This window comes from Condylura cristata, unplaced genomic scaffold (genome assembly GCF_000260355.1).
Source record: "Condylura cristata isolate star-nosed mole 26May11 unplaced genomic scaffold, ConCri1.0 scaffold00013, whole genome shotgun sequence".
Lineage (NCBI taxonomy): Eukaryota > Metazoa > Chordata > Mammalia > Eulipotyphla > Talpidae > Condylura > Condylura cristata.
In genome coordinates this window covers 8,538,009-8,560,123 of record NW_004567114.1, presented here as the reverse complement: position 1 = coordinate 8,560,123, position 22,115 = coordinate 8,538,009, and the positions used below count along the sequence as shown (strand labels likewise).

The 22,115-nt window shown below is 60.5% G+C and overlaps 1 protein-coding gene across 1 annotated transcript in view; it reads right to left on the bottom strand.

Annotated features, from left to right (window-relative positions):
• CCDC88C (coiled-coil domain containing 88C) overlaps positions 1–22,115 on the bottom strand; it is a 115,285-nt gene that overhangs the window by 36,285 nt on the left and 56,885 nt on the right. Inside the window, exons 5-13 of the mRNA XM_004682042.2 lie at positions 14,583–14,641; positions 13,749–13,832; positions 11,663–11,803; positions 11,084–11,268; positions 10,345–10,426; positions 9,884–10,042; positions 3,474–3,620; positions 2,784–2,928; positions 200–384 (exon numbers count right to left, since the gene is read on the bottom strand). Coding sequence (XP_004682099.1) covers positions 200–384; positions 2,784–2,928; positions 3,474–3,620; positions 9,884–10,042; positions 10,345–10,426; positions 11,084–11,268; positions 11,663–11,803; positions 13,749–13,832; positions 14,583–14,641 — 1,187 coding nt within the window. The remainder of the gene's footprint in view (positions 1–199; positions 385–2,783; positions 2,929–3,473; positions 3,621–9,883; positions 10,043–10,344; positions 10,427–11,083; positions 11,269–11,662; positions 11,804–13,748; positions 13,833–14,582; positions 14,642–22,115) is intronic.

Here is a 22,115-nt window from a genome sequence, read left to right as displayed (position 1 = left end):
AAAAAAAAAAAAAAACCCTCAACACCGACTGGCTTCTCATGAACCCCAGTTAGCCACCCCAAAGACGGTGGTGCAGGGAGGCTCCTCCCAGGGATGGGGAGCGGTGGCCTGCAACTACGCCGCCATCTGGGGTGCTCTGTGTGCTCCTGCACCCCAGTGCTCCCCGCCACCCACTGCCACCTGCCCCTAGCAGGGTTACCTTCTTGCTGAGCTGCTGGTTCTCCTTCTCCAGCTCCCCGCACCTGAGGCTGCTCTCCTCCAGCGCCAGGGACGTGTCCCGCAGCCCCTGGATGGCGCTCTGCAGGCTCTGGTTCTCCTTCTCCAGCTTGATGACGCGGCTGGAAGCGCACTCGTTCAGCTCGAACACAAACGACTTCCTGGAGGCTGAAGCACGGCGGCTGGTGAGACCCGGCCCGGGCGCCTCTGCGTCCAGCCGCTGCCCCCTCCCACCTCACGCGGTGCCGGACGGTCACTGAGGGCGGCGTGTGACGGCCGGGCGCCCTGGGCTCACCGGGCTCACTGCAGCACAGCTCAAAGGGCTGAGAGACCCACGGAGCGAGCGGGCCGTGTTTCGTGCCTGAGCAGAGGGCGGGGGTGGCTCCTCAGGAGAGGCACCGTGAAAGGAGGCTAGGTGGTGCACACCTGAGCACCTGCCATCAGCACCCTAAGGTGCTTAGATGTCACGCTGCACTTTCACAATTACATTTTAAAAATGAGATAGTACGTACGTAACTGGCTTTCAAAATTCTGAGCAAGGGCCCTCCCTGGTGGCGCAACGGGTTAAAGCGCAGCACTGGGAGCTGGCCGCAGCTGCTTCAGTAAGCGTCTGATGCCCACCCCAGAGGTGACCCACGTGGCGCGGCAGACCTCTCCCGACCCGCCCCTGCTCCCCTCAGAGGTGTACTTCATTAACCTGCCTGTTCTGCTCCCCACTGTCTCTGGTGAAGCCTCTCACTGCCCCTGCACCTCTGGCCTGTACCCCAGTTCTGTGTGCATAAATAAATCTAAAAAAAAATTCTGAGCAAGCTGGAAATACAAGGTAAAGATGGAAGAAGGCAGACTATCTGCTCCGAACAGCTGGAGTGCAAATGGAGTGCGGTGCCCAGACCTGCATGGGACCGGTGCTCAGCCCACCTGGTGTGAGGTCTGGGCCGAGTCATGGGCCCCGGTGGGAGAACACACATGCAAGTCCCTGAAGGAAAGGGCTGGGGCGGCTGTGACCCACACCTGCCCCACAGGCCCCAGAGCCATGAACTTGGCTCTGGGGGTCCCATCACACAGTGCTGCTTAAAGGCTGCACCCCACTGCTTCCTACTCATCACTCAGGGGCTGGGGGCTCAGTGGGTGTTTTCACAGCACGCCATCAGGCTGGAAATGGGCGTGACCTGAAGGGCTTCCCTGCCTCTCCCACCGGACATTCACGGGCATTGTCACCACCCTCTTTGGAGAAGAAACTGGGGTTGAAAGGAGGTCACCTAGTCCCAGCCGCAGAACCCAGCTCATTTCTCCCTGACCTCTCAAAGCTCAGAATGGTTGTCTAGTTCTGATCTGGGCTTGCGGTGGTGATTTAACACACATTCACCAGATACTGTGTTACACCATACAGTCACCATGTGTAACAAACGCAATCACTCCTGTGACCGCTGGAGAGAAATAAGTGAGAGAGTCCACTTCGTAGCCCAAAGAGGAGCCGGGATCGTAAAGTCAGGTCTTTCTGGCTCAAGAAGCCACTACCCAGTCTGTGCCCAAGGACAGGCAGGCTTTTGCTCACATTAACACCAATGCTTCACACCAGCCTTCACCAGCTGCCCAGCCAGCGTGAGGAGCTGGGTCCGTCACCAGGCTCCAGTCGGGGTCACCGAGCTGGAGGGCTCATAAACCATACCCAGTAGTTTAAGCCGGATGCTTCCCGCCCGCGCCAGCTGCCCGGTGTCCCCAGCAGCCTGCAGCCCTTCCCTGCTCCGCCAGGGGGCAGCCGTCCTCCCCACTGGAGCCTCACGCCCTGAGCCGGGAGCCCTGTGGTCCCAGCACCGTGTCCAGGCACCGAACAAGCACAGAGAAGACTGAAGACCGACTTCTCACACAGATGGGGAGGTCCATGAGCTGACTTTAGGTTTGACTCTCCCTGGGAGAGATCTGTAGCTGCTTCCAAAGACCTTTCTCTATCTCAGGACGGTCATGTGAGCTGCAAAGTCAAGCCCCACTGGGCTGCGAGACTCTCGGTGAAAGGGACAACGGGCAACGGCCTCACCAGGTGCATGTGGCTATTTCCAGCGCAGGAACTGGCTATTGTCTGCCTGCGGGGAGGCTTCCTGCAGCCGGAGCTGCCCCCGGTTGCACCCTCCTCCCCAGCCACACCCTCCTCCCCCCCCACCCTCCTCCCTGGGGGCTGGGCACAGCCACAGGAGGGAGAGGAAGAGAACTGGGTCCCCTGGGAGCAGCGATTCGGCAGCCACTACCCAGTGAGACGGAGCCTCCATCTTGTCCTATTATGCAAAGGCGGGGAGCTCCCGCCTGGGTGCAGTGGGGGGAGGTGGGGGCGGGGCACAGCCAGGGCGTCCTGGCCTCCCGCCTGTCAACTGGAAGCCCCAGGGGCTGTTCTGGCTGCAATGGAGAGATGGGGAGATGGGTAACGCTGATTCTGTATTTCACATCCTGCCATGGAAACCGCCACCCGCCTCCTGTTCTCCTTGGGGAGAATCAAGTGTCACTGGAAGGAAATCCTCTTCACTGGGGTGATGAGATGGGTCCGGCTCCCGAGCGGGGAGGGAGCAGGCACCTACCGTCCGATAGCTCTGCATTCTTGGACAGCTGCTCCAGCTCCCAGCCCAGGTGCGCCGACTCGTTCATGCTCTGCTTCTGTGCGATCTCCAGGACCATGTTTTCCTCCAGCAGCTCCTCAATTCGCTTCTTATCTGTGTCCCGGTCCTAGTGCCCGAAGAGGAACGGGGTGAGGACAGGCGTGGGGGTGGGGGGAACAACCCTCTGTGCCGTCACTGCTTCACCCTCGCTTCCCATGGACAAAGAGGTTCATGCACCTGCTCACGTCCCATGAGCACAGCTGTGCACATCAATCATGGCAGGGCCCTGACCTGCCAGCGAGGTGACACGGAGACTGTGGTCTCCGATCTGCTGTCTGAACAAAGCGACACACCGCTATCAGGCGGCGCTACGTGACGGGAACCTCCCGGCTCCAGCAGGCCTGGCACGCCTCGGACACCACGGGAGGCTCAAACAGGCACCCCGGCTGAGCCCCCGAACCACGCCCGTGGGCCCCTGCCTGCGACGCAGGCGCCTCCTGGGGAGCAGCACGGTGCCAAACTCTGGCTCACAGGCGTTCAGGCGGCGCCGCGGGCCCAGAGTGCGCAGGCTGTACTCCAGGCAGTTGCCTGGGGGCAGCCCGCAACCCAACATGGCACGAACCCCAAACTGCTCCCATCTGGTTTCAATGAGATGACAAAAACTTGCAATACCAGTTCCAGGTCGTGAAGCTTCGACTTCAGCTGCAGGTTCTCCTTCTCCAGCTCGTGGACTTTATCCCCCCGGGCCCGGGCCGCGGTCAGCTGCTCCTCCAGCATGGCCTTGGTTTCAATTAAGATGATGTTGTCCTCTCTCAGCTCCTGGTCAGCAAACACACGCACGAGAATCATGACATAAAGGCTGTGGTTCATGAAAAGAGCCCACGACCTGATCCCCGCCAGGCATCTGGACCAGGACGAAGGCGCCCGTGACCAGGCTGTGTCCAGGGAGGTGTCACCTCCACGGGCCAGCACCTGCTCCAGCAGGCTGGCCGAGAGGTCTTCCTCTCCTAAAAGAAAAAAATACACGAAGACACTCCCCGGTGTCTCCTTGGGGCCGGCTGCGGTGTGAGGATGCCCGGCCAGACACGTAGGCCTCATGGAGCTCTGATTCCTTAACCAGGAAGGGCGGGACTGGGAGCCCCCCAAGGGGTTCAAGGGCTGAGTCTAAGCTGCCCCACCTTCCACTGAGGGTGCTGGGCGTGCGGCTAATTGCACGAGCCTTGATTCACACACAGCTCCTGTCTGAACATTTTATACCCACGCCCTGGAGAGGAGACAGTTCTCAGCGGATTCCTGGAAAAAGGGAGTCTCCGTCACAGGAGTCACAGACAACTGTGAGCCCCTGAGGTTAAGTGTTGCAGGCCCAAGCAGGGTGTGGCCTGAGATGGCTGTACCTGTGGGGGTTGGGGGGCCCAGGTGGACCCCCATTCCTATCCTCCCCACAACATGGGGGTTCAATTCATGCACCTCATCACTGCTGCCCCTCACTAAGGAGCTTTGTGGCTGCTTTCCCCAAGACCTTCCAGACTCCCCTCAGCATGACTGGGGGGCTGAGTGTCCCCCGAGTGCTTCCCTGGTTACAAACATGCACGTGGGGGTCATGTCCATTCCTCCTGGTAGGCAGCAGAGCGTACTGGGTTCTGACAACTGGGAGCATCCAGGAGGTGGCCATGTTCCCTGGCAAGCCAGAACCCCACAATCCTGGGAGGGGAAGCCACATGCCTTCCAGGCGGTGGACACGGTTCTGATCAAAGCGACAGTCACTCAGAGTCCGGATTACCCTGGAGGCCGCTCTCTGCCTGCCCCCAGCAGAGATGGAGCCCCAGGTGAGGCCGCCCCGCCTCTTCCCTCAGATGAAAGGGCTGCCCTGGGGAGATTAAGGAAGGCGTTCAAAGCCTACAGCCCACGGGGTCAAAGCTGGGGCTCGAACTTCCAGCCCCCCGCACTCCGAGGCGAGGCTGTGTCCAGGGACATTTCGCCTCCACTGCTCAGTGCCGCCGCCTCCAGGCTGACCGAACGGACTTTCTCTGTTGGGATGGAGGCGCTGGACTCCAGACCCCAGGTCCTCTCCACAGTCCTCAGTGGTCACGAGGGGCTTTTGCGGGGAGGAGGCCCAGGCCACTGTCTTTTAGAGAGCTGCCCCAAATGCCCTCATCTTGCACTGCAGCCCCTCCACCTACCCACACTCCCAGAATCACCCAGGCCTGGGCACACCCCACGCCCGGCACAACCAGCTCCTCCTCAGCCTTCAAAGCCCAGCTGAAGGGCCTTCCTGGTGGCCTAGGGATTATGTCTCAGCACCACCACCCCTGCGGCCTGAGTCTACCCCCAGCCAGGGACTGACCCTCGGGCACAGCAGACCCCTCCTGTCTCCCCGCTGCTCCCTCAGCAGTGAGTTTCCGCACACCTGCCTGTTGTGTTTCCCATGCTCTGTGGTGAACCCTCTCACACTCCACCTCTGGCCTGTACCCCAGCAAAATAAATAAAAATCTTAAAAAAAAAAAAAAAAACAGCTAGAGCTGCCCCAGGGCTTGTACCTCCACTCCCGCTGCCTCCAAATCAGGTATTTCGGCTGTGAGTGTGCCCTGGACTCACTGGGATGCAGTGGGGAGCTGGCCTGGCCCTCAAACCAAGGCTCTCGCAGAGAGCAATAAGGAGTCAGTAACACTCATTGGCTGAATCACACCACAAGCAGGGAATCTGAGGGGGTCGGGGGTGGGCAGAAGGACTTAGAGACTGTGGACAGGCGGGATGGACAAGGGTGTCCAGGAGCAGAACACAGCAGGCAGTAAGGATGCTTTCAACAATTATTCACGCATGTCTTAATTTCCCGGGGGTGTCAACCATGAGGTGACAGCCAGGCCTGCTGTGCCCCCTCCATCCACTCAGAAGTGAGAAGCGGGATCGGCACAGGGTGCCCAAGCTCCCAGAACCGCCGAGGGAGCAGCAGCGTCCACACCTCTGGCAGTGGCCGAGCCAGCCTGCCCCCCCGACCCCCAGCGCCCCAACCCCAGCTGAACTGGGAGGCTATTTTAAGCCCTGGCGCAGTCCAGTGAACAGCTGAGGGGCCACGTTCAGTGTCCCGGCCGGGCCGGGCAGCAACAATCGCGGCGGCGGACCTGCCCAGCCCGGGCAGCAGCGCCTGGGCGCAGGGTGTGGGCCTGGCGCGAGACACGCCCCTCCGCCGGGCCCCTGCTCCCACACCGGACAGGCGCGGGGGCTGTGTGGGCATCTGAAGAGCCAAAGCCCACGGCGCGGCGGGGTGCGCACAGTGCCCGAGGCACAGACGGCTGCCGATCACCCACTTCACACCTCGAGGACACTGTGCAGTCCAGCACCACCGAGCAGCCACGCTTCCAGGGGTGCGCCCTGGCCCAGGGACCGGGGGAGAAGGGGGGAGATGGTGGTTCCTGCCCTGAGCTGGGCACCCAGCGCCCGAGGAGGCCTACGGTGTCCTGCCCAGCAGGGCCGCAGGAAGGCGCCTGGCCACGGACCCGCAGGCAACCCCCTCCACACTCCGCAGGGGGCACCCCGACCCTGCGGTCTGTTGGCCTTCGCGGAGGCCCCGACTCCAGGAGCTGACGGCCTGAACGTCAGCCACACATCAGGTGTGTCCGCCTCTAACTTCTTGGTGTTCTGACTTTGATCTAAACTCGCTAGAAGCTACTGAGAAGCTGGAAGTCCCAGGTGGACCTTGAGTCCCTGTTTGAGTCCCTGTATGTTCATCCTGCCTGAATCCTAAGGCACCCCGCTCACCATCTGCTAACCGAGCACCCCACCACAATGCAGCCAAAGGCCACCAGCGTCCCCTCCACGAGCACCCGCTTCTTCACCCCTGCACCCCCCACCTCCTTTTGCCTTCTCCTCCTTCCTCATCAGAGCTGAGGTCCTGGAGGCCAGGCCCACCTCCTCCCCAGCTGCAATGCTGGCCAAGTACCAACTAACCCTCAGCTTTCTCATCAGAAAGAAGTGAGAGGGAAGCTGGCCCTCGGCCACAGAGGCCACCACGTGAGGACCTGTGGACACGCTCCACCCTCACAGCTCACGTGTTACTACGGCTCAGTGAAAAGCCCTCTGGGTCAGCGCGAGGGCCTGTCGGGTAGGAAGCCTCCACTCTGCAGGTGTGGCAAGAGCCTGGCCCACTGACCGGCGTGGTTGCTCCAGCAGACCTGGGCTCTCAGACGGCCGCGCGGGCCTGATTCCACCCCGGGGACGGCCCGCCTGGACACCCTGGACCCAGCGGCCTTGGTGAGGCACAGGCCCTGCTCCCACAGGAGGGGGTGGGAGGTGGAAACCCAGGCGAGCGAATACAGCATATCACCCCGGACGAGGCTAAAGGAACCGAGAAGCGGCCCAGGGCCTGCTGCACCCACTGCTCAGCCCGAGTGGAACCTGGATGAGTGAGCCCGGGGCAGCAGAGGGCACTGGGCCCCGGGGAGGGGGCCGGGCAGGGGGTGGCCGGAGCGGAGCTCCACGGGGGAGAAGGGGCAGGTGTCACTTCAAGAGCAATAAAGAGAGGCCTGGAGGCCACGAGAGGCTGCTCAGGCGGCAGCACCATGGAGGGACGCAGGCAGAGGGCCGGCGCGGAGGTGTCGGAGGGACTCTGGGTAACATCAACACCCCGAGCAGGCGCTGGGGCAAGAGGGGCAAGGAAGGGCGGGGAGGGGCACTCGCTGCGAGGTGCCCACCTCTGGCCAAGGTGGGCAGGGGTCTGGGAGATGGACAGCACGTGGGGGGTGGGGGTGGGGAGAGGAGAACCAGGCCCATGCAGCTCTGACTGAAGGACCTGGGTGGGTGGAGGCTGGCGCCCGGCCAGACAGGAAGGGAGGTCGGGGTGGGGTGGAGGCGGCGATGTGTTCACTGACCTGTACACTCAGACTGCCCAGGCGGGTTGAGCCGGGAGCGGAGGGGAAACCAGGCTAAAGAGGAAGGTCTGGAGCTTGTCTGTTAGCAAGGCGGGGGTGGGGGAGGGGCAGGGAGGCAGACTGGGGGGGCGCCCCCCCACCGAGGGAACACAGAGCGAGGGGAGGCTGGGACACAGGACCCCAGTGACGAGGGCTGAGGGAGGTGCGGTAGGAGAGGCTGGGAAGTGCCAAGTGGGCCTTGGCACTTAGTCGCGACCGATGCTCAAGCGACATGTAGGTAAGTGGAGGGGGCAGGGTTGGCCTGGCTAGGGAGGGCGGAGACCACGGCTGGTGTTTTCTTTCAAACAGGTTCCCCGAGAAGTTTTGGGGGAGCCTGAGCAGGCTGCAAGGAGAAAGGGAAGGGCTTCAAAGGTAGGGGAACCCTAGGAAGTTAGGGTGACATAAATTTACCCTGAGGACCAGCCCTACCGGAGACGACAGGTGCAGTCTCCACCCGCACACACAGCTCGTCTGGTGGGGAGAGCTGCGGGGACCCCAGGGGACGGGAAGCAGCTGCCTAGGGTCAGATGGCTGGGCGGGGGCTGGGGGGCCTCACTCAGGAACGGGACTACCTGCAGGTGCAGGACCTGCCGGTCCCTCAAGTCCTCCAGCGCCCAGTCCACCCCCAGCCCGTCCAGCGAGGACAAGCAGCACCTGGCTGTGGAGCTGGCGGACACCAAGGCCAGGCTGCGCTGAGCCGTTGCATCTCCAGGCCTTGGTCTCTGCCGGCAGGACCGGGGGGCGGGGGGACGGGGACAGCACACTCGAGGTGCTCTAGGCCGCCGGTGGCGCCTTCCCTGCCGCGGGGGCCGGCAGCCAGGCCGACGGAGGGGTGAGGTCCCTGGCTCTCGACACACCTGCCGGCCAGGGGGCAGCCAGAGTCCTCCTGAAGCACAACGGCGCCCCCTCGCAGGCCTGCGCCCCGACAGCTGGGAGCAGAGGCCGCAGACCTGCAGGCCGGTGTGGCTGTTCCCGCCTAAGGGTGGGGGCACAGATGCTCCGGTTCCCCCGCTGCGATCCAGTGAGCCCCGACACCCCGGCCGCCAGGGAGAGTGCCCCGCAGCCTGCCTGGGCCTGGATGTGTGGGTGGGCCCAGTGCATCAGCCAGCAGTCCGGGCGCACCCAAAGGGGTCATTGCTGCCTGCCCCCGAGTGAGCACCTTGGGCAGACACGCACCCTTTCCCGGGAGGCTAATTAGTGCCAAACTGCAAATTACTAATGAGTCTGGGCAATACTGCAGCCACTGTACAGAGGCATGAAATGTGAGCACATGGAAAGTGGGGACCCCGGGCGAACCCCTCTAAGAGGCGGGAAGCATCCTGTGTGCAGGGAACATGTGTGTGCCTCCCTCCTGGGTCTGTCGCCTTGTCTGCCTCCCCCACGCTTAGACAAGGCCAAGAACCGACGGAGCTGAAACCCTGCCCCCCGTACAGGACAGGGTGAAGGGTGACAGGTGGGAGCAGCAAAGGTCCCCACGTGCAGGAGGCCCTGAGGCTGCAGTCTGGGCCACACGGATCTTCCCAGCCGGTGCCCACGTCCAAGAACCCGACAGGGCCGGGGCCTTAAGCCTTCCCTGTGCGGCGGGCTGGGGACCATCTCCAGGACAACGCTGAGCTGAGCGGCACCCCCACACACCCCCACCCAGACCAGGCTGCTCCCCACAGCACCCAGGGGAAGGAGGAACCACACATCACAGCCGCTCCTGGCGGACACACGGGGCCAGACCACTGCCTCCCCAGTCCGGGGCCCCTCAAGGCACCAGGATATGGGGAGTCTTTGCTCACACCCCACTCAGCTGCCCGCAGCACGAGGCCCTGGGCAGGGCGGCCGACGCGTGCTCCCCAGATCTGTATTCAGCCCCCCTCGAGAGCCTCCAAGCAGCAAGGAGAGAGCTGGTGATGCTTTTCTTCCCCACCAAACACGCCAGCTCAGCACGCGCATGCCCTGCGTTCACCCCGGGCGCCGCAGCCACCCCCAGCCCCCAAGGGCTGGCAACTGGGGCGAAAGAGCCACAATCCCAGGAGAACCCCTGATCCAGGCTGTCAGGGTGAGTAGTCAGGGCGTCCGTGCCCCCAGGTGGGTCATGACGCCTCCCTGCGTCTACCCGTGAGCGGGAGCAGGCCAACGTGGGACGGGCCCCGCAGAGGCCCTCGAGCGGGCGCCCGGGCCCCCGCTCACCTCCATGCGGGCCTTGTAGAAGTCCACGTCGTGCAGCTTCTCCCGGCAGCGCACCAGCTCCATCTCCAGCCGCTCCACGCGGTTCGCCTTCTCCCGTAGGGAGTCCAGCTCGTCTCGGTAGGCGCGAGCCGACCTGGCGTCCGCCCCCAGCTGGATGTTCTGGCAGGTGGGGAAGGCAGGGGACCAGGCTGAGGGCTTCCCCTCACGCCCCCGAAACCCCATGCCTGGGGGCCGGGTGGCACGAGCCCAGGCCTCCCTGGGGTCCCCAGTGTCCCCCGGGCACAGTCATCCTCGGCAGCCCGGGACTACCGGCTCACTGCCAGCTTGGCTTTGAGGAGACAGAGGCCTTTGCTGGAAAGTGCCCAGGCTGCGATCCCAGCCTCTGAGCCAGTCACTGGGGTGTCTCCAGCCATGCCCCCCAACACACAAGCACCCACACGCAGGCACGCCTCCCAGCTCACCTCCTGCTTGACTTTCTGCAGCTCCAGCACCACCTGGTCCACCTCATGCCTGGTGTCCACCAGTTGCTCTGTTTTCTCCTCCCTGGGGGATGATTCGTAGGAAGCACAGTTAGAGAATTCCAGAGTTCAGTGTCTGGGGGTCCCGCCACGCTGAGGTCACAGCAGGGAGGAGAGCAGGGCTCTGGGGCAACAGACAAACACTGCCTGGAAGGCTTGAGAAATGTTTCGGACTGAAAACTGTGCTCCAGCTCCACCTCTAGCGTCTGCCCCCAGACTGCATCAAGCAGACACGGCGTTGCCCTGAAGAGTGTGGAGGGTCAGGAGACAGCCCCCCAGTTCAGTCAGCAGGCCGCTGTGGGGCGGCGGAGGCAGGCAGCTCCAGTGACAGCAGAGTGACATCTGCCAGCCGCAGGAAGCAGCGAGCAGGGTCACCATACAGCTGGGCCACAGCCTCCCGCCACCAGGAAGACCCTCGGTGTGTGGTCACTCGAGCCCCACACTGAGATGAGTGGACAACCACTCGCGTGGGCTGCAGCGGGCGGGAGCCCGGAGAGCAGGCGGTCCTCGCGACGGGCGAGGGAGAGGTGGCCCGTCACGGCCGGGCACTGAGCTCGGCATGGCGCCCGCGGACCCTGGACTCCCCTATGGCTGCAGTGGAGAGAACCACACTAGAAAAGGCAGAAACAGCAGCGGTGGGGGGCGCGGGGGGCGGAGGGGTCCCGAGTCCCTGCAGACTCACAGCTCCTGCCTGACACGGCGCAGCCTGGCCTTGGTGTCCGCCAGCTCCACAGCCAGGTGCTGCTTGTCCTCGCTGGACAGGCTGCTGGTCGGGCTGGGGGTGGACTCGGCGCTGGAGGACTTGAGGGGGCTGGGCGGGTGCTGCGCCTGCAGGTAGTCCCGCTCCTGAGTGAGGTCCACGATCAGCTAGAGGGACGGAGAGAGGGGACAGGCCTCGCCAGGGGCTCCTGTGCCCAGCCCAGCACTGGCGCCCCAACGTGGGGGAAGAAGGGATGGACGATGAGAGCAAACGGAGGCACGTTACTGACGGAGGGGCTGGGTCAAGCAGGGAAAGGGGTCCAAGTTTTAAAGTGAGAGAGGACATTCTGGTAAGGCCAAGGAGAGCGTGCGTCAGAGCGGGTGTCTCTCTGGCTCAGGGCTCGCCGCTCCAGGGAAACGGCTCACGGCCAGCCTGCAGCCAGTCAGGGAGGGGCAGGGGGCAGGGCGGCTGCAGGGGATGGGAGGGACGCCTGTGTGGCCAGGCCCGCTGCCCAGGCCGCCCTCGCGGCCCCCGGGGGCTGCCGGGCGCCCGCAGACGCACCTCTGTGCACTCGTCCCGCTCATCTATGAGCCTCCGGAGGTGAAACACCATGTTCCTCGACAGGGCCTCCAGCTCCTCTGGGGCCACGTCCGGGAGCTCCAGCCACTGCAGGTCAAACACGTTCTCCTGGTTGTGGGTCACCTGGGGGCACACAGGGCACCTGGGAAGCTGGCAGGGCCCCCCCACAAGCTGCCTCACCCCACTGACAGTTAACTCCTCTTGGATAAGGTTCCTGGGGGCTCCCAAGGGTAAACTCTTCGTTCCAGCAATTTTTTTTTTAAGATTTATTTCCTCATACAGAACTGGGGTACAGGCCAGAGATGCGGAGGGTGATAGGATTCACCAGAGACAGAGCGGGGAGAAGAACAGGCAGATGGACGAAGTACACTGCTGAGGGGAGCAGCGGGGGGGGCCAGGAGAGGTCTGCCGCGCCATGTGGTCACCTCCGGGGCAGGCGGGGATCGAACTCATGCAGAAGTGGCTTTAGCTTCTCAGTGCTGTGCTTTAACCCGCTGCGCCACCAGGGAGGGCCTGTCCTCTGATATTTTAACTGAGGGGACATCCACTTAAAACATGAAACAATGGAGCTTCCCAGGTGGCGCAGGGGTTAAAGTCTCAATGCTATCAAGCTATTGCCAGCCGCGGCAGCCTCAGTTCGATCCCTGGCCGGGAGCTGCCCCCCTCAACAGTGTATTTCGGTCCACCTGCCTGTTCTGCACCCCACTCTGTCTCTGGGGAATCCTCCCACCTCCTGCACCTCTGGCCTGTACCCCAGTTTGTGTGTGCATAAATAACTCTTTAATAAAAAACATGAAAAGGACAGGGTAGGTGGAAAGGCAAGGGGTTTACACTAAAAACTAAAGCGACTGTGGCAAACGTTAAAATCTTATGTCAAAACGTTAGGCACATAAAACAGCCTTGCTAGTTTTTTGGGAAACGTTCTGTAATCTCAAGCATTTTTCAAGTAAGCCTGCCTCTCACTCCCACGGGCCACGTAAGAGTACCTGGTGCTTCCAGATGCAACTCCCAGTGAAAGGTTCCTCCCCTGAGGCTCCGTGGGCCCCCTGGGGGTCCCGGGCACCTGGGTGTTTCAGCAGCCCCTAATCTAGAGCCCAGCCCTCACAGCCCATCGCCGAGTGTGCCAGCCCTCCGCCCGGACGCCGGGCAATCAAGCGCCAGCTGGCCGAGCAGGGGAGAGGCGGGAGCACAGACCCGCTGGCCCCTGGGACCCGCCGGCCCCTGGGACCCGCCGCAGGTGGCGTGGCTTGAAACACAACACAACACAGGCGGGCAGCTGACGGACAGCAGAGGTCCCGGCCGAACACGCCGCCAGCCTGACCTGCTTCCTGAGAGGTTACCGCGCCTGCCTCTCCCTGATGCAGCTCCAGCTACTGCTTCCAACCAGGTTCAGCGCTCCCCGCCCACCCCATGGTGAAGCCCAGCAGCAGCCTGTCCCAGTGCTCAGCCTCCTCTCCTGTGTGTCTTATCAGCCTTCATCTCACCTGTCCAATCAGGTTGGAGGGAGGGTGCAGGTAGGGGATGCCCCACAGGCTCAGTTTCCATGAAGACCACCCCCTCGCTGACACCAGCCCCTCCTCCCTCCCTGCCAAGGTCAAGGCGCAGGGGGGCTGCCTCAGTGCACCTGCAGGGGCGGGGCTCCGGAGAAGGCCCCCCTGGGGCGCTGCCTTCCGGCATGGTGGCAGCTTGCTCTGCCCTGTCCCTGACAGGCAGACTCCATATAAAGATCAGCCACAAAGACTCAGTGACATTTGCCAGAATACATTTTCAGGCCTGTAAATCAAATCTGAGCCTAAACCATTTGGCAGCTCTTAAAAATAGCCTGAGTCCATATTAGGCAAGAAGAGGCAGCAAAAGACTTGATTGAGGGTTTTGTTGTTTTTTTTTTTAATTTTTATTTTTACCCCCCACCCCACAATTTTATTTTAGCTGGCTGAGGGCTACCTTTCCAAATAGGATCAATTCGTCTGCAACCAAAAATTAGCAAGCTGGTGGCAGGTGACGTATTCTTCAAACTTCCGAGTGGAGAACGCCCACCGCCTGGCCCACAGCTGAGCCCCCCACCTACCTCCTGGATGTGTGCTACGATCCCAGCTTGGGTCTCGATGTCCAGCTGCTTGATTCTCTCAATAAACTCCTCTTTCCTCTCACACTGCGGGGGGGTTACAGTGTTAATGGAAGAGGTTTGCAGGTGAGGACACCCCTGGGCCACCACAGCTAGGTGGGGGCACCACCGTGCCCCACCCACGTTTTTCTCCTTAATAACCAAGGAAATAAAGCCAGCCCCCACCAGTCCTATGCTGAGGTTTCTCCAGAAGTTGCCAGACTATAGCAACCACAGGCAACGAGAGAGAAAGGTGCATTTAACTGAGCTCTCCAGGTGATTCTTAACAGGTGAGGATGGAGAACACCTGGTTTAGGCCAAGCTTCCTGGGGGGCAGGGAGGGACATGGGACAAACTCCATCAATGGAGGGCTGAAGGGCCAGACAGTTAAATATCTTGGGGGGGAGGGGCATTTGGGCTCAGCGCCACAGAAGTCACAGGTAATGGGTGGGGGGAGGGGAGTCATGTTCCAAAGAGACTTTATTTACAAAAATAAAAAATAGGTGACTGGTCAAACTTGACCCAGGGTAGCACTTCAGAGGCCTTTGCCCTAGATGCCGCCCCTCTACTGGGAACAACTTGTAATGGCACTCTGGCCAGGGAGACCCCCCTCCAGGCCTGGCACCAAGGTGTCCGGGTACAGAAAGGCACCCTGGATGGAGGTCACGTGTCTCCCAGGAGCCCAGCGTCCTTCTGCCACGGGGGGGGGGTTGGGGGGGGGCTGCTGCTGCAGGCAGCTCCATGCTTACCTAAGGGGCCATTCTATCCCCCCAGCTCCAACGTGCCCCCCGCCTCTACCTGCACAGCACAGCCCAGCACCAGCAGCAGAACCTTCTTAATCTCCTCCATGCTCTTCCCTAAATCGAGAGAGAAAATACTAAGCTCAACTGTTGGCACAGCCTCACCGTGATTCATCTCTGCTGTTGGGAAGGGAAAAAATCAGAGCATCTGAAAAAAATAAGCACACTGTACTCAGCAGTACCACTTAGTGAATACACTCCATCTGCTGTCTACGTACAGGCATATTTATTTTTTAAACCAAGTGACAATTTCGTACCAAACTATTTGTGGCCGTGTTCCAGGCCAACGCACAGAAATACCTCGGTGATAGTCAATGAACCGTCTCTCTTTAGTGCATGTGATCAGCAAAATAGGGGAGCGGATCAGTATCACTGAGGGCTCAAAAAAAGGCTGCCTTCTCATTCTGCTCTGCAGCATCTGCGACCTCACAATGACGTGGTGCACCAAGCCCCTAACTCCCCACTCAGCCCCACACTGTCAATGCTGGGTCCACCTCCCTCCACCTGTCGCCCCCCCCATCCCACCCCATCCGTTTGGCTGGATTATTCCAAAGCAAATCCCAGACAACATACACGTCATTTCCCATGGGTCCGTACTTACACTGTATATCGTAATTTAACCTGTACCCTTGGAGAAGTTCACTTGTTCATACTTTAATCTAAATGGTGCCACAAGAAAACACCTTCTTGGTGGTTTTTTTTTTTTTTTTTTAAGATTTATTTACTTGTGCATACAGAACTGGGGTACAGGCCAGAGGCTCAGGGGTGGCGAGAGGCTTCACCAGAGACAGTGGGGAGCAGAACAGGCAGATCGACGAAGTACACTGCTGAGGGGAGCAGCGGGCGGGTCAGGAGAGGCCTGCTGTGCCATGTGGTCACCTCCGGGGCAGGCGGGAATCAAATTCATGAGGAAGTGGCCTCAGCTTCTCAGTGTTGTGCTTTAACCCGCTGCGCCACCAGGGAGGGCCCTCTTGGTGGATTCTTTATGCACATCCTTATTCTCCTCTCTAAGATGAACGCCTCTCCCGAGCCGCCCCCTTGCCAAGTGGCCGGCAGGAAGCTATGAGCCCTGGGCTCTCTCACCAACCTGTCCTGGCCCCGATGCTCACACCCAGACCAATGCTGTCCTCCCACCTGTTCTTAGCTTTGCCAGTCAGCTCGGCCACAACAATCAGACTGCACCATTTCCGTGTCTGTTACGCCTGAAGCCGGAGCATCTTCACCTGTGTATCACTTAAACAGAGCCGGGAGCCTGACTGGGCCCCTCCCTGCCCGCTGCACACTCCCTGCTCGGCTGGGAGGCAAGGTGCGGGTCTGAGAAGGCAGCTCCTGCCTGCAAGCACACCAGAGGGTGTGAGCCGACCCGCACTCCGCCTCCCAGCCGCAGTTTCCATCTCCATGAAACAGACATGGCTATCTCCCTTCTCACTTCGTGTTCTGCTTGGGGGAGGAGGGACATGCTAGAAACAGCTCTGCTTTCTCAGAAAACTCACCAACCCCCACTCTCACTGTGCTAAAATGGCCCAAAGTCTCACCAGCTACCCTGGTGATACCCAATGGGTCTGAGAACTGGTGCTGTGGTTCAACCCCGGCCCTGGGTATGGAGCATGCAGGGGGCCACTGGCCCCTCACCTAGCGCCTCTCCCCTGAGAAACAGCTACGAAATGGCCTGACTGGAGATGAGAAGCAGCGACATAATGGCTGAATGTCAGACTGGGGCATCCCCAGTGTGGAGTGGGCAGGACGCATGGGCGGTTGGACAAGGTCCTTGGGGAGCACTTGAGCCCACAGGTCCAACTACGTGGGGAACCCTTCTCTTTGCCAGCAAGGGGAGGTCATCATTGGTGTCTGGGCACCTCTCCACGGAGGCCTCCTACTGCGCCCCAGAGGCCTAATCCACAGACATAACTACGTCACCGCGTGGGTCACTGCTCTATTGGAGCCGAGCCGCTGTTAATCAGTCACTTGATTTTGGGTTTGGTGAGAACAGCAGAGCCTCCGCAGCCTGGCCCAAGTCTCTCCTGGCTACAACCCACACAGCCGCTCACCTGTCCCCCCGCCCCCCAGCACCACCCCCATCCGATTCACCTGTCCAGATCACAGGTCACGCACCAGAGCGTAACCAGCATGGAGCTGACACAAAGACAGCACTTCAGGGCCTCAGATCAACCCTCACAGTCGATGAACCAAGAAAATCTTTGTGTGCTCTGTTCAGAGAGGCCCCCGAGGACCTAATTATGTCATACCAGGGAATCATCTAAGCACTCTCACAATCCATTTTCCCAGCCCACTGCAGAAGAAAAGAGCAAGTTACAAGTGGAACAAGAGCTGGTCTTGGCGAAGCATCCGCCGGGATCTGAAGGCAAGAAAGCGACCAGAAGCCCGCTCCCACAAAAGCCCCGGGCTGGTCAGGGGAAGAGCAAAGGGCCGGCTCCCTGGGCACCTGGGTCACCAGGACGGCAGGTGGGTCACTCGCTCATGCGCCGGTCACTGCAAGCACCCGTCTGTCGGCAAGGGACACTAGAACAGAGCATCGTCAGGCTGGTCTGGAATCGGGACGGAGGCGCTGGGGGCGATGGGGTAGGCTTAAGAATAAAGGCCTCCAGTCTTTTCATGAAAAAAAGACAAACTGCCAGAGGATGAGGGGGGTCCTAGGAAATTTGCCCCCCTCAGCCAGCTGAACCCGTTCCCTGCACATTCTCACCAGGCTCAGTGGGTAAAAGCATTTGGCATAACAGATGCAGCTTGTGGTTTTTTTCAAGATCCTAACGGAACCTCGAAAAAGAGAGAAGAGCAGAAGTTCCTCCCATTTCTCATGGGAGCCGAAGCCCAATTTCTCTTGGGATGTCAGTCGTAAGAACAGCTATTTTCATAAACCGACCAGACTGGGTTTTGAATAGTTTCAAAACATAGCAGAAGCCTCCCCACAGGGCCCTGGCAGCGAGGCTGGCACCGTGACACAGTTCACTGGCAACAAGCACCCCACCGGTGATGTCCCCACCCCCGCCAGCATCCTCTCTGCTTCACGCTAAGAACAGGGTCCTCTGCGCTCAGCCCAAGGACACCCGCAACTGATTCTTCTTGAGCGTTACTGATATGCCACCAGCTGGCAGAATGATGGGCCTTGGGGCACACGGGCACCTGGCCGCCCCCACCTGCGGTAACCAGCCTATTCCACACAGAGCCTGAGGATGAGCCTTGTTGTTCTGCCAGTCTGTCCCCACAGATGAGTGGACACCATCAGGCAAATAACTGCCTTTCGCTTTGGGGTTTATTTCACTTCACGACATCACCTCATCATCCATCAATTTGTCCCAAAAGGGTATTTTCACTTTTTACAAACAGCAGAATTCCACTGACTGTACCTTCCCCAGGGTGTTCATCGGTGTGTCCATCTGTCACGGGGCACGGGGCTGTATCCGCGACCCGACCTCTGTGACTCGTGACGCTGGGAACACACTAACACCTGGGCAAACCCAACCAGCAGATCAGTGCAGGGACTGCAGGCAGGACAGCGACTTGCAAGAAGAACACGTCAGAAGTCTGAGCAGGGAGGGGAGCGATGCAGGGGGAGGTGCGATGCAGGGGGAGGTGCGATGCAGGGGGAGGTGAGCGAGGGCTCCCCGGCCCAGAGGGCAGCAGCGGGTCTGTCAATCGACAAGCACCTGTGGCTGAGTTTTCAGGGTGAGAAATGCAGCGAGGTGGACTTCTGTAGCGTCGCCAGCAAGCAATGAGCTGGGGGAGGGTCAAACTCATCGGACACCCCTGGCATATGCCCGCAACCCCCCAACTCCCTGGAGAAGGCCAGCTACGAGCTGAGTCACAGACGCCTCTCCCCCTGCTTCCTGGAGTCCTGCCAGAGGCCACGCCCAGCCTCCCCAGCAGCAGCGGCTTCGGGCAGCGGGGCTGACGGACGCTGCACTGACAGGGGCAGGTGTCTGCAGTGTCACTAAACCACTGTCTGAGGTGACACAGGTCGGGCGGGCGGGTACATCGCCGTGACAACGGTCCAGCTTCCGAATCTCCACGCGGCGACTCAGGGAGCGCGTCTCAGCTCCTTCTCGGAGCGCAGCGAGGCCTCAGAATCCTCTGAACCAGCACGGGCAGCGCCGGCCACGCAGGGGACGCTGGTAGGTGGGACAGGCGCCTCCCCGCGCTGGTGCGTGACCGCCAGGGTCTCTCGGGGCTCTGCTCTTGGATTCTCTAGAACGTGGCCACTGAATGCCCACGCTTTCCTGGTCCCCGGCACAGAAACAAGTCACTAACAGATGACCGCGCGGGACACAGGCGGGCGCGGGCACAGGCAGAGAGAGAGGGGCTCATCTGGCCCCCGCTGCAACACTGCCTGGCTGAGGTCACGGGAGGGAGATGTACATGCTGGGGTGGGGGAGAGAAAAGCGGGCAGGGACTCCGCAGCCCTGGAGGCCCAGCGCCGGCTGGCCGGGCTGGGTAGACCCCTGGAGGGGCGGACCCCGCTGGGCGGTTGGCGCTCCCCTCCCCTCGCTCCCGCAGCCCCAGGCCCTCTGCAGGCACCTGATGCAACATGCTAGAATTGACGTCATCCCAAAGCCACCCCCAACGGACAGTGTAATCTCCCCTCCACAGCCCGGGGGGCGCAGGCAGCGGGGTCCCAGCTCCAGCGTGGGCTGGGTCGGCCCCACCTGCCTTCCCCTGGCCTCCGCCCCCCCATCCCAGAGCTGCAGCCTGTCCTCAGGGCAGGTGTGCCCCAGTGAGCGCTGTGGACCCTCAGCTCATCCCAGCCCAAGAACGAAGAGAAGAGTTTCAGCTTCCTCTCCTGCCTCTCCTCTGAGTTCCGAGTTCCGGGCCAGAACCACCTGCCACGGTGCTTTCCCGGGTTCTTTTTTCAAAACCAGTCACTCTTGTGAGTTTGACGCCAAGGCCGGCTGCAGATGTGACGATGGTGCCATGGTGCACATGTTCCCCCCCCCCCCGTGTGCCAACACCCAGCTGGGTGGGTCTCCTGGGGGGCGCTGCTGACACTAAGTGAGCAGAATGTCAGGGTCACCTCTGGTCCCATGGGCAATGCTGAGGGTGGTGAGGACAGGGCGCACCTCACTGGTGGACACACAGGGACCCTGCGGCCACAGAGGCCGGGACAGGCACCTCCACAGATCCAGGGCCAGCCCTGGGAAACCCCAGCCCGAGCTCTCCTCCACCCTCAACGCTGCATCAGCAGTGGGCCCCCCCTGTTCCCCAACTTATTCACTCGGTCATTTACCAAGTATTCATCAAACGTGGCCTGTAGCTACATTTCACAGGTCTGTGGGCCAAGGGGCATGTGGGTCTCCAGGCTGCACCCTAACCAGGGTCCCCTCAAGCCAGCGCCTCTCCATCACTGCAGGCTGCCCCCCCCAAACTCCTCAACGCCACTGTACAGACTTCTAAGAAGCCTCTGCCAGACTGCAAGGCAGAGCAACATGGAACAACCCACCGAGAGCTCACCACACCTGACTCCTGGTCCCCCAATTCCCCCACCCTGCCCCCCATCCTGCTCACAGAAGTTGAGAGCCCGTTCCTTTCCAAGCACCAAACTGAGTGTGAAACACACACACACACACACACACACACACACAGAAACACACACAGGTCCTCAGTTCCAGTCCTGGGTTTGCACTGGCCGTGGAGGCCAGCAGGTAGCACAAACAGGAGTTTCTGCGAACAGCCCCCCAACCACCAGGCAGAAACGCAAAGCCAGATAGGAGGGTGAGCATAAAGACCTTTGACAAATAACATCTGGTCCCTCCTCCTGGGACAACCGCGGCCACAGAGATTGCTCCTGCAGGAAGAAGCCATGGCAGGCGGGCGGGAGCCGGGAGCATTCTCTCTGTGTACAGACCATCGCTAAGAAGTTTACCAAACAAAGTCTGGTATCCAGGCAGATCCCGGGAAGGCGGGCATCTGGCTGCGCTTAACACGGCCTGTGCTGAGTGTCAACGAGCTTTTCACGATCCTCAAAAAGCAAAGTGCTGGCGTTCAGCTCCAGCACCAGCAACTCCCCTCGGTCCCCCAAACCACACATTCGGGACACCTTGAAACCCTCATTTCTGAATCCAGCAAGTAGCAAGTAGCACTTAGCAGGGTGCAAGCTGCTGACTGGTAAGGGAAGAAGCTTCTCCCAGCCTGATCCTTCAAGCTGAGCAAGGGGGGGGGGGGCAGGAGCAGGAGCTGAGCGAGAGAAGAGCTGACTACAGAGCAGACCTCAGGGTTTCTCCCTTCTTTCCTCTTTGTTTAAAAGACCTCAGGTATCTGCAAATGCAAACTTTAAATATTCGCATTTCTTGTTTGTAAGCATGTAAAGGAGATCAGAGGGTCCAGAAGAACTGAAGTTAGGGTTGGGGAAGGACACAGGAATCACTCGCTGATGGGGGTGAGGGGGTGTCCACCCACCAAGGGGGTGCAGGGGAGGGCTGACACACAGGAAGGCCCCTTCTGGCCCTTTGCTTCTTAAACAACAGTGGCAGGAAGCACGCTCCCAATAAACCAGATTCCAAACCCCTGCTGGTTGCCCTGGAGGGTTGTGGGAGAAAGGGGTGCACCAGCCCTTCCAGCATCCAGAGAGCCATCAAAAGACAAAGCTGGGCCCTCCCTGGTGGAGCAGCAGGTGGAAGCCCAGCACTGAGAAGCTAGTCTCAGCCCCTTCTACAAAAATTCAATCCCTGGCCAGGGAGTGACCCACAGGGCACATCAGACCTCTCCTGTCTCCCCACTGCTCCCCTCAGCAGTGTTTCAGTCCATCCGACTGTTCTGTTCCCCACTCTGTCTCAGGTGAATCCTCTCAACCCCCACACCTCTGGCTTCACCATAGTTCTTGTACGCATAAATAAATAAATCCTTAAAAAAAAAAAAAAAAGGCAAAGCAGAGCATGGCACACTGCGAAAACCTCAATGGGACCTGAAACGCGCTTCAAGGACGTCTTGACAGGGGAGCAGATAAACACCAAGAGGGTTAAATATTAAATTCAAAGGTGTTTGGAGGTCCCTCTCCTCTGGCCTTGAAACCTAATTCCAGCTGACATAGAAGACAGGCTCCCCAAGACTCCAGCACGTTTCCATTTCTCAGCGCTGTCCCACCAAGACGACTCTCCTCCGCGGATTCTGAGGCCCGGTCCACAGGCTGCCTCCTCCAGGAAGTCTTCCCGACCTACCAAGGCAGAACTCACTCTTGGCTCTGCATTCTGCAGGAAGCTCGCTCACACCCTGGAACAGACACATGGACCTTGCTTTCCTGTTCTCCCTGGCCCACCAGAGCAGGGGCTGGTTTAACAGAGGCTGCGTGTTCACCCCTGGCCCAGCACCATGGGCGGGATAGCTGGAGGACAGGCCCAGGAAGGGTTCTGTGAGCACCTGAGGACACACAGATGCATGGAGGCCTCGTGATAACCACCCTAAAGGGAGAAACTGAGGACAGGGGCAGGCCACTGAACAGCAATCGATAAAGCCCCATCTCTTCGCAAAGGTTCCAGCTATATACACAGACTGGACGGTGCAGTGTGGATGTAGGGTCCAGTCC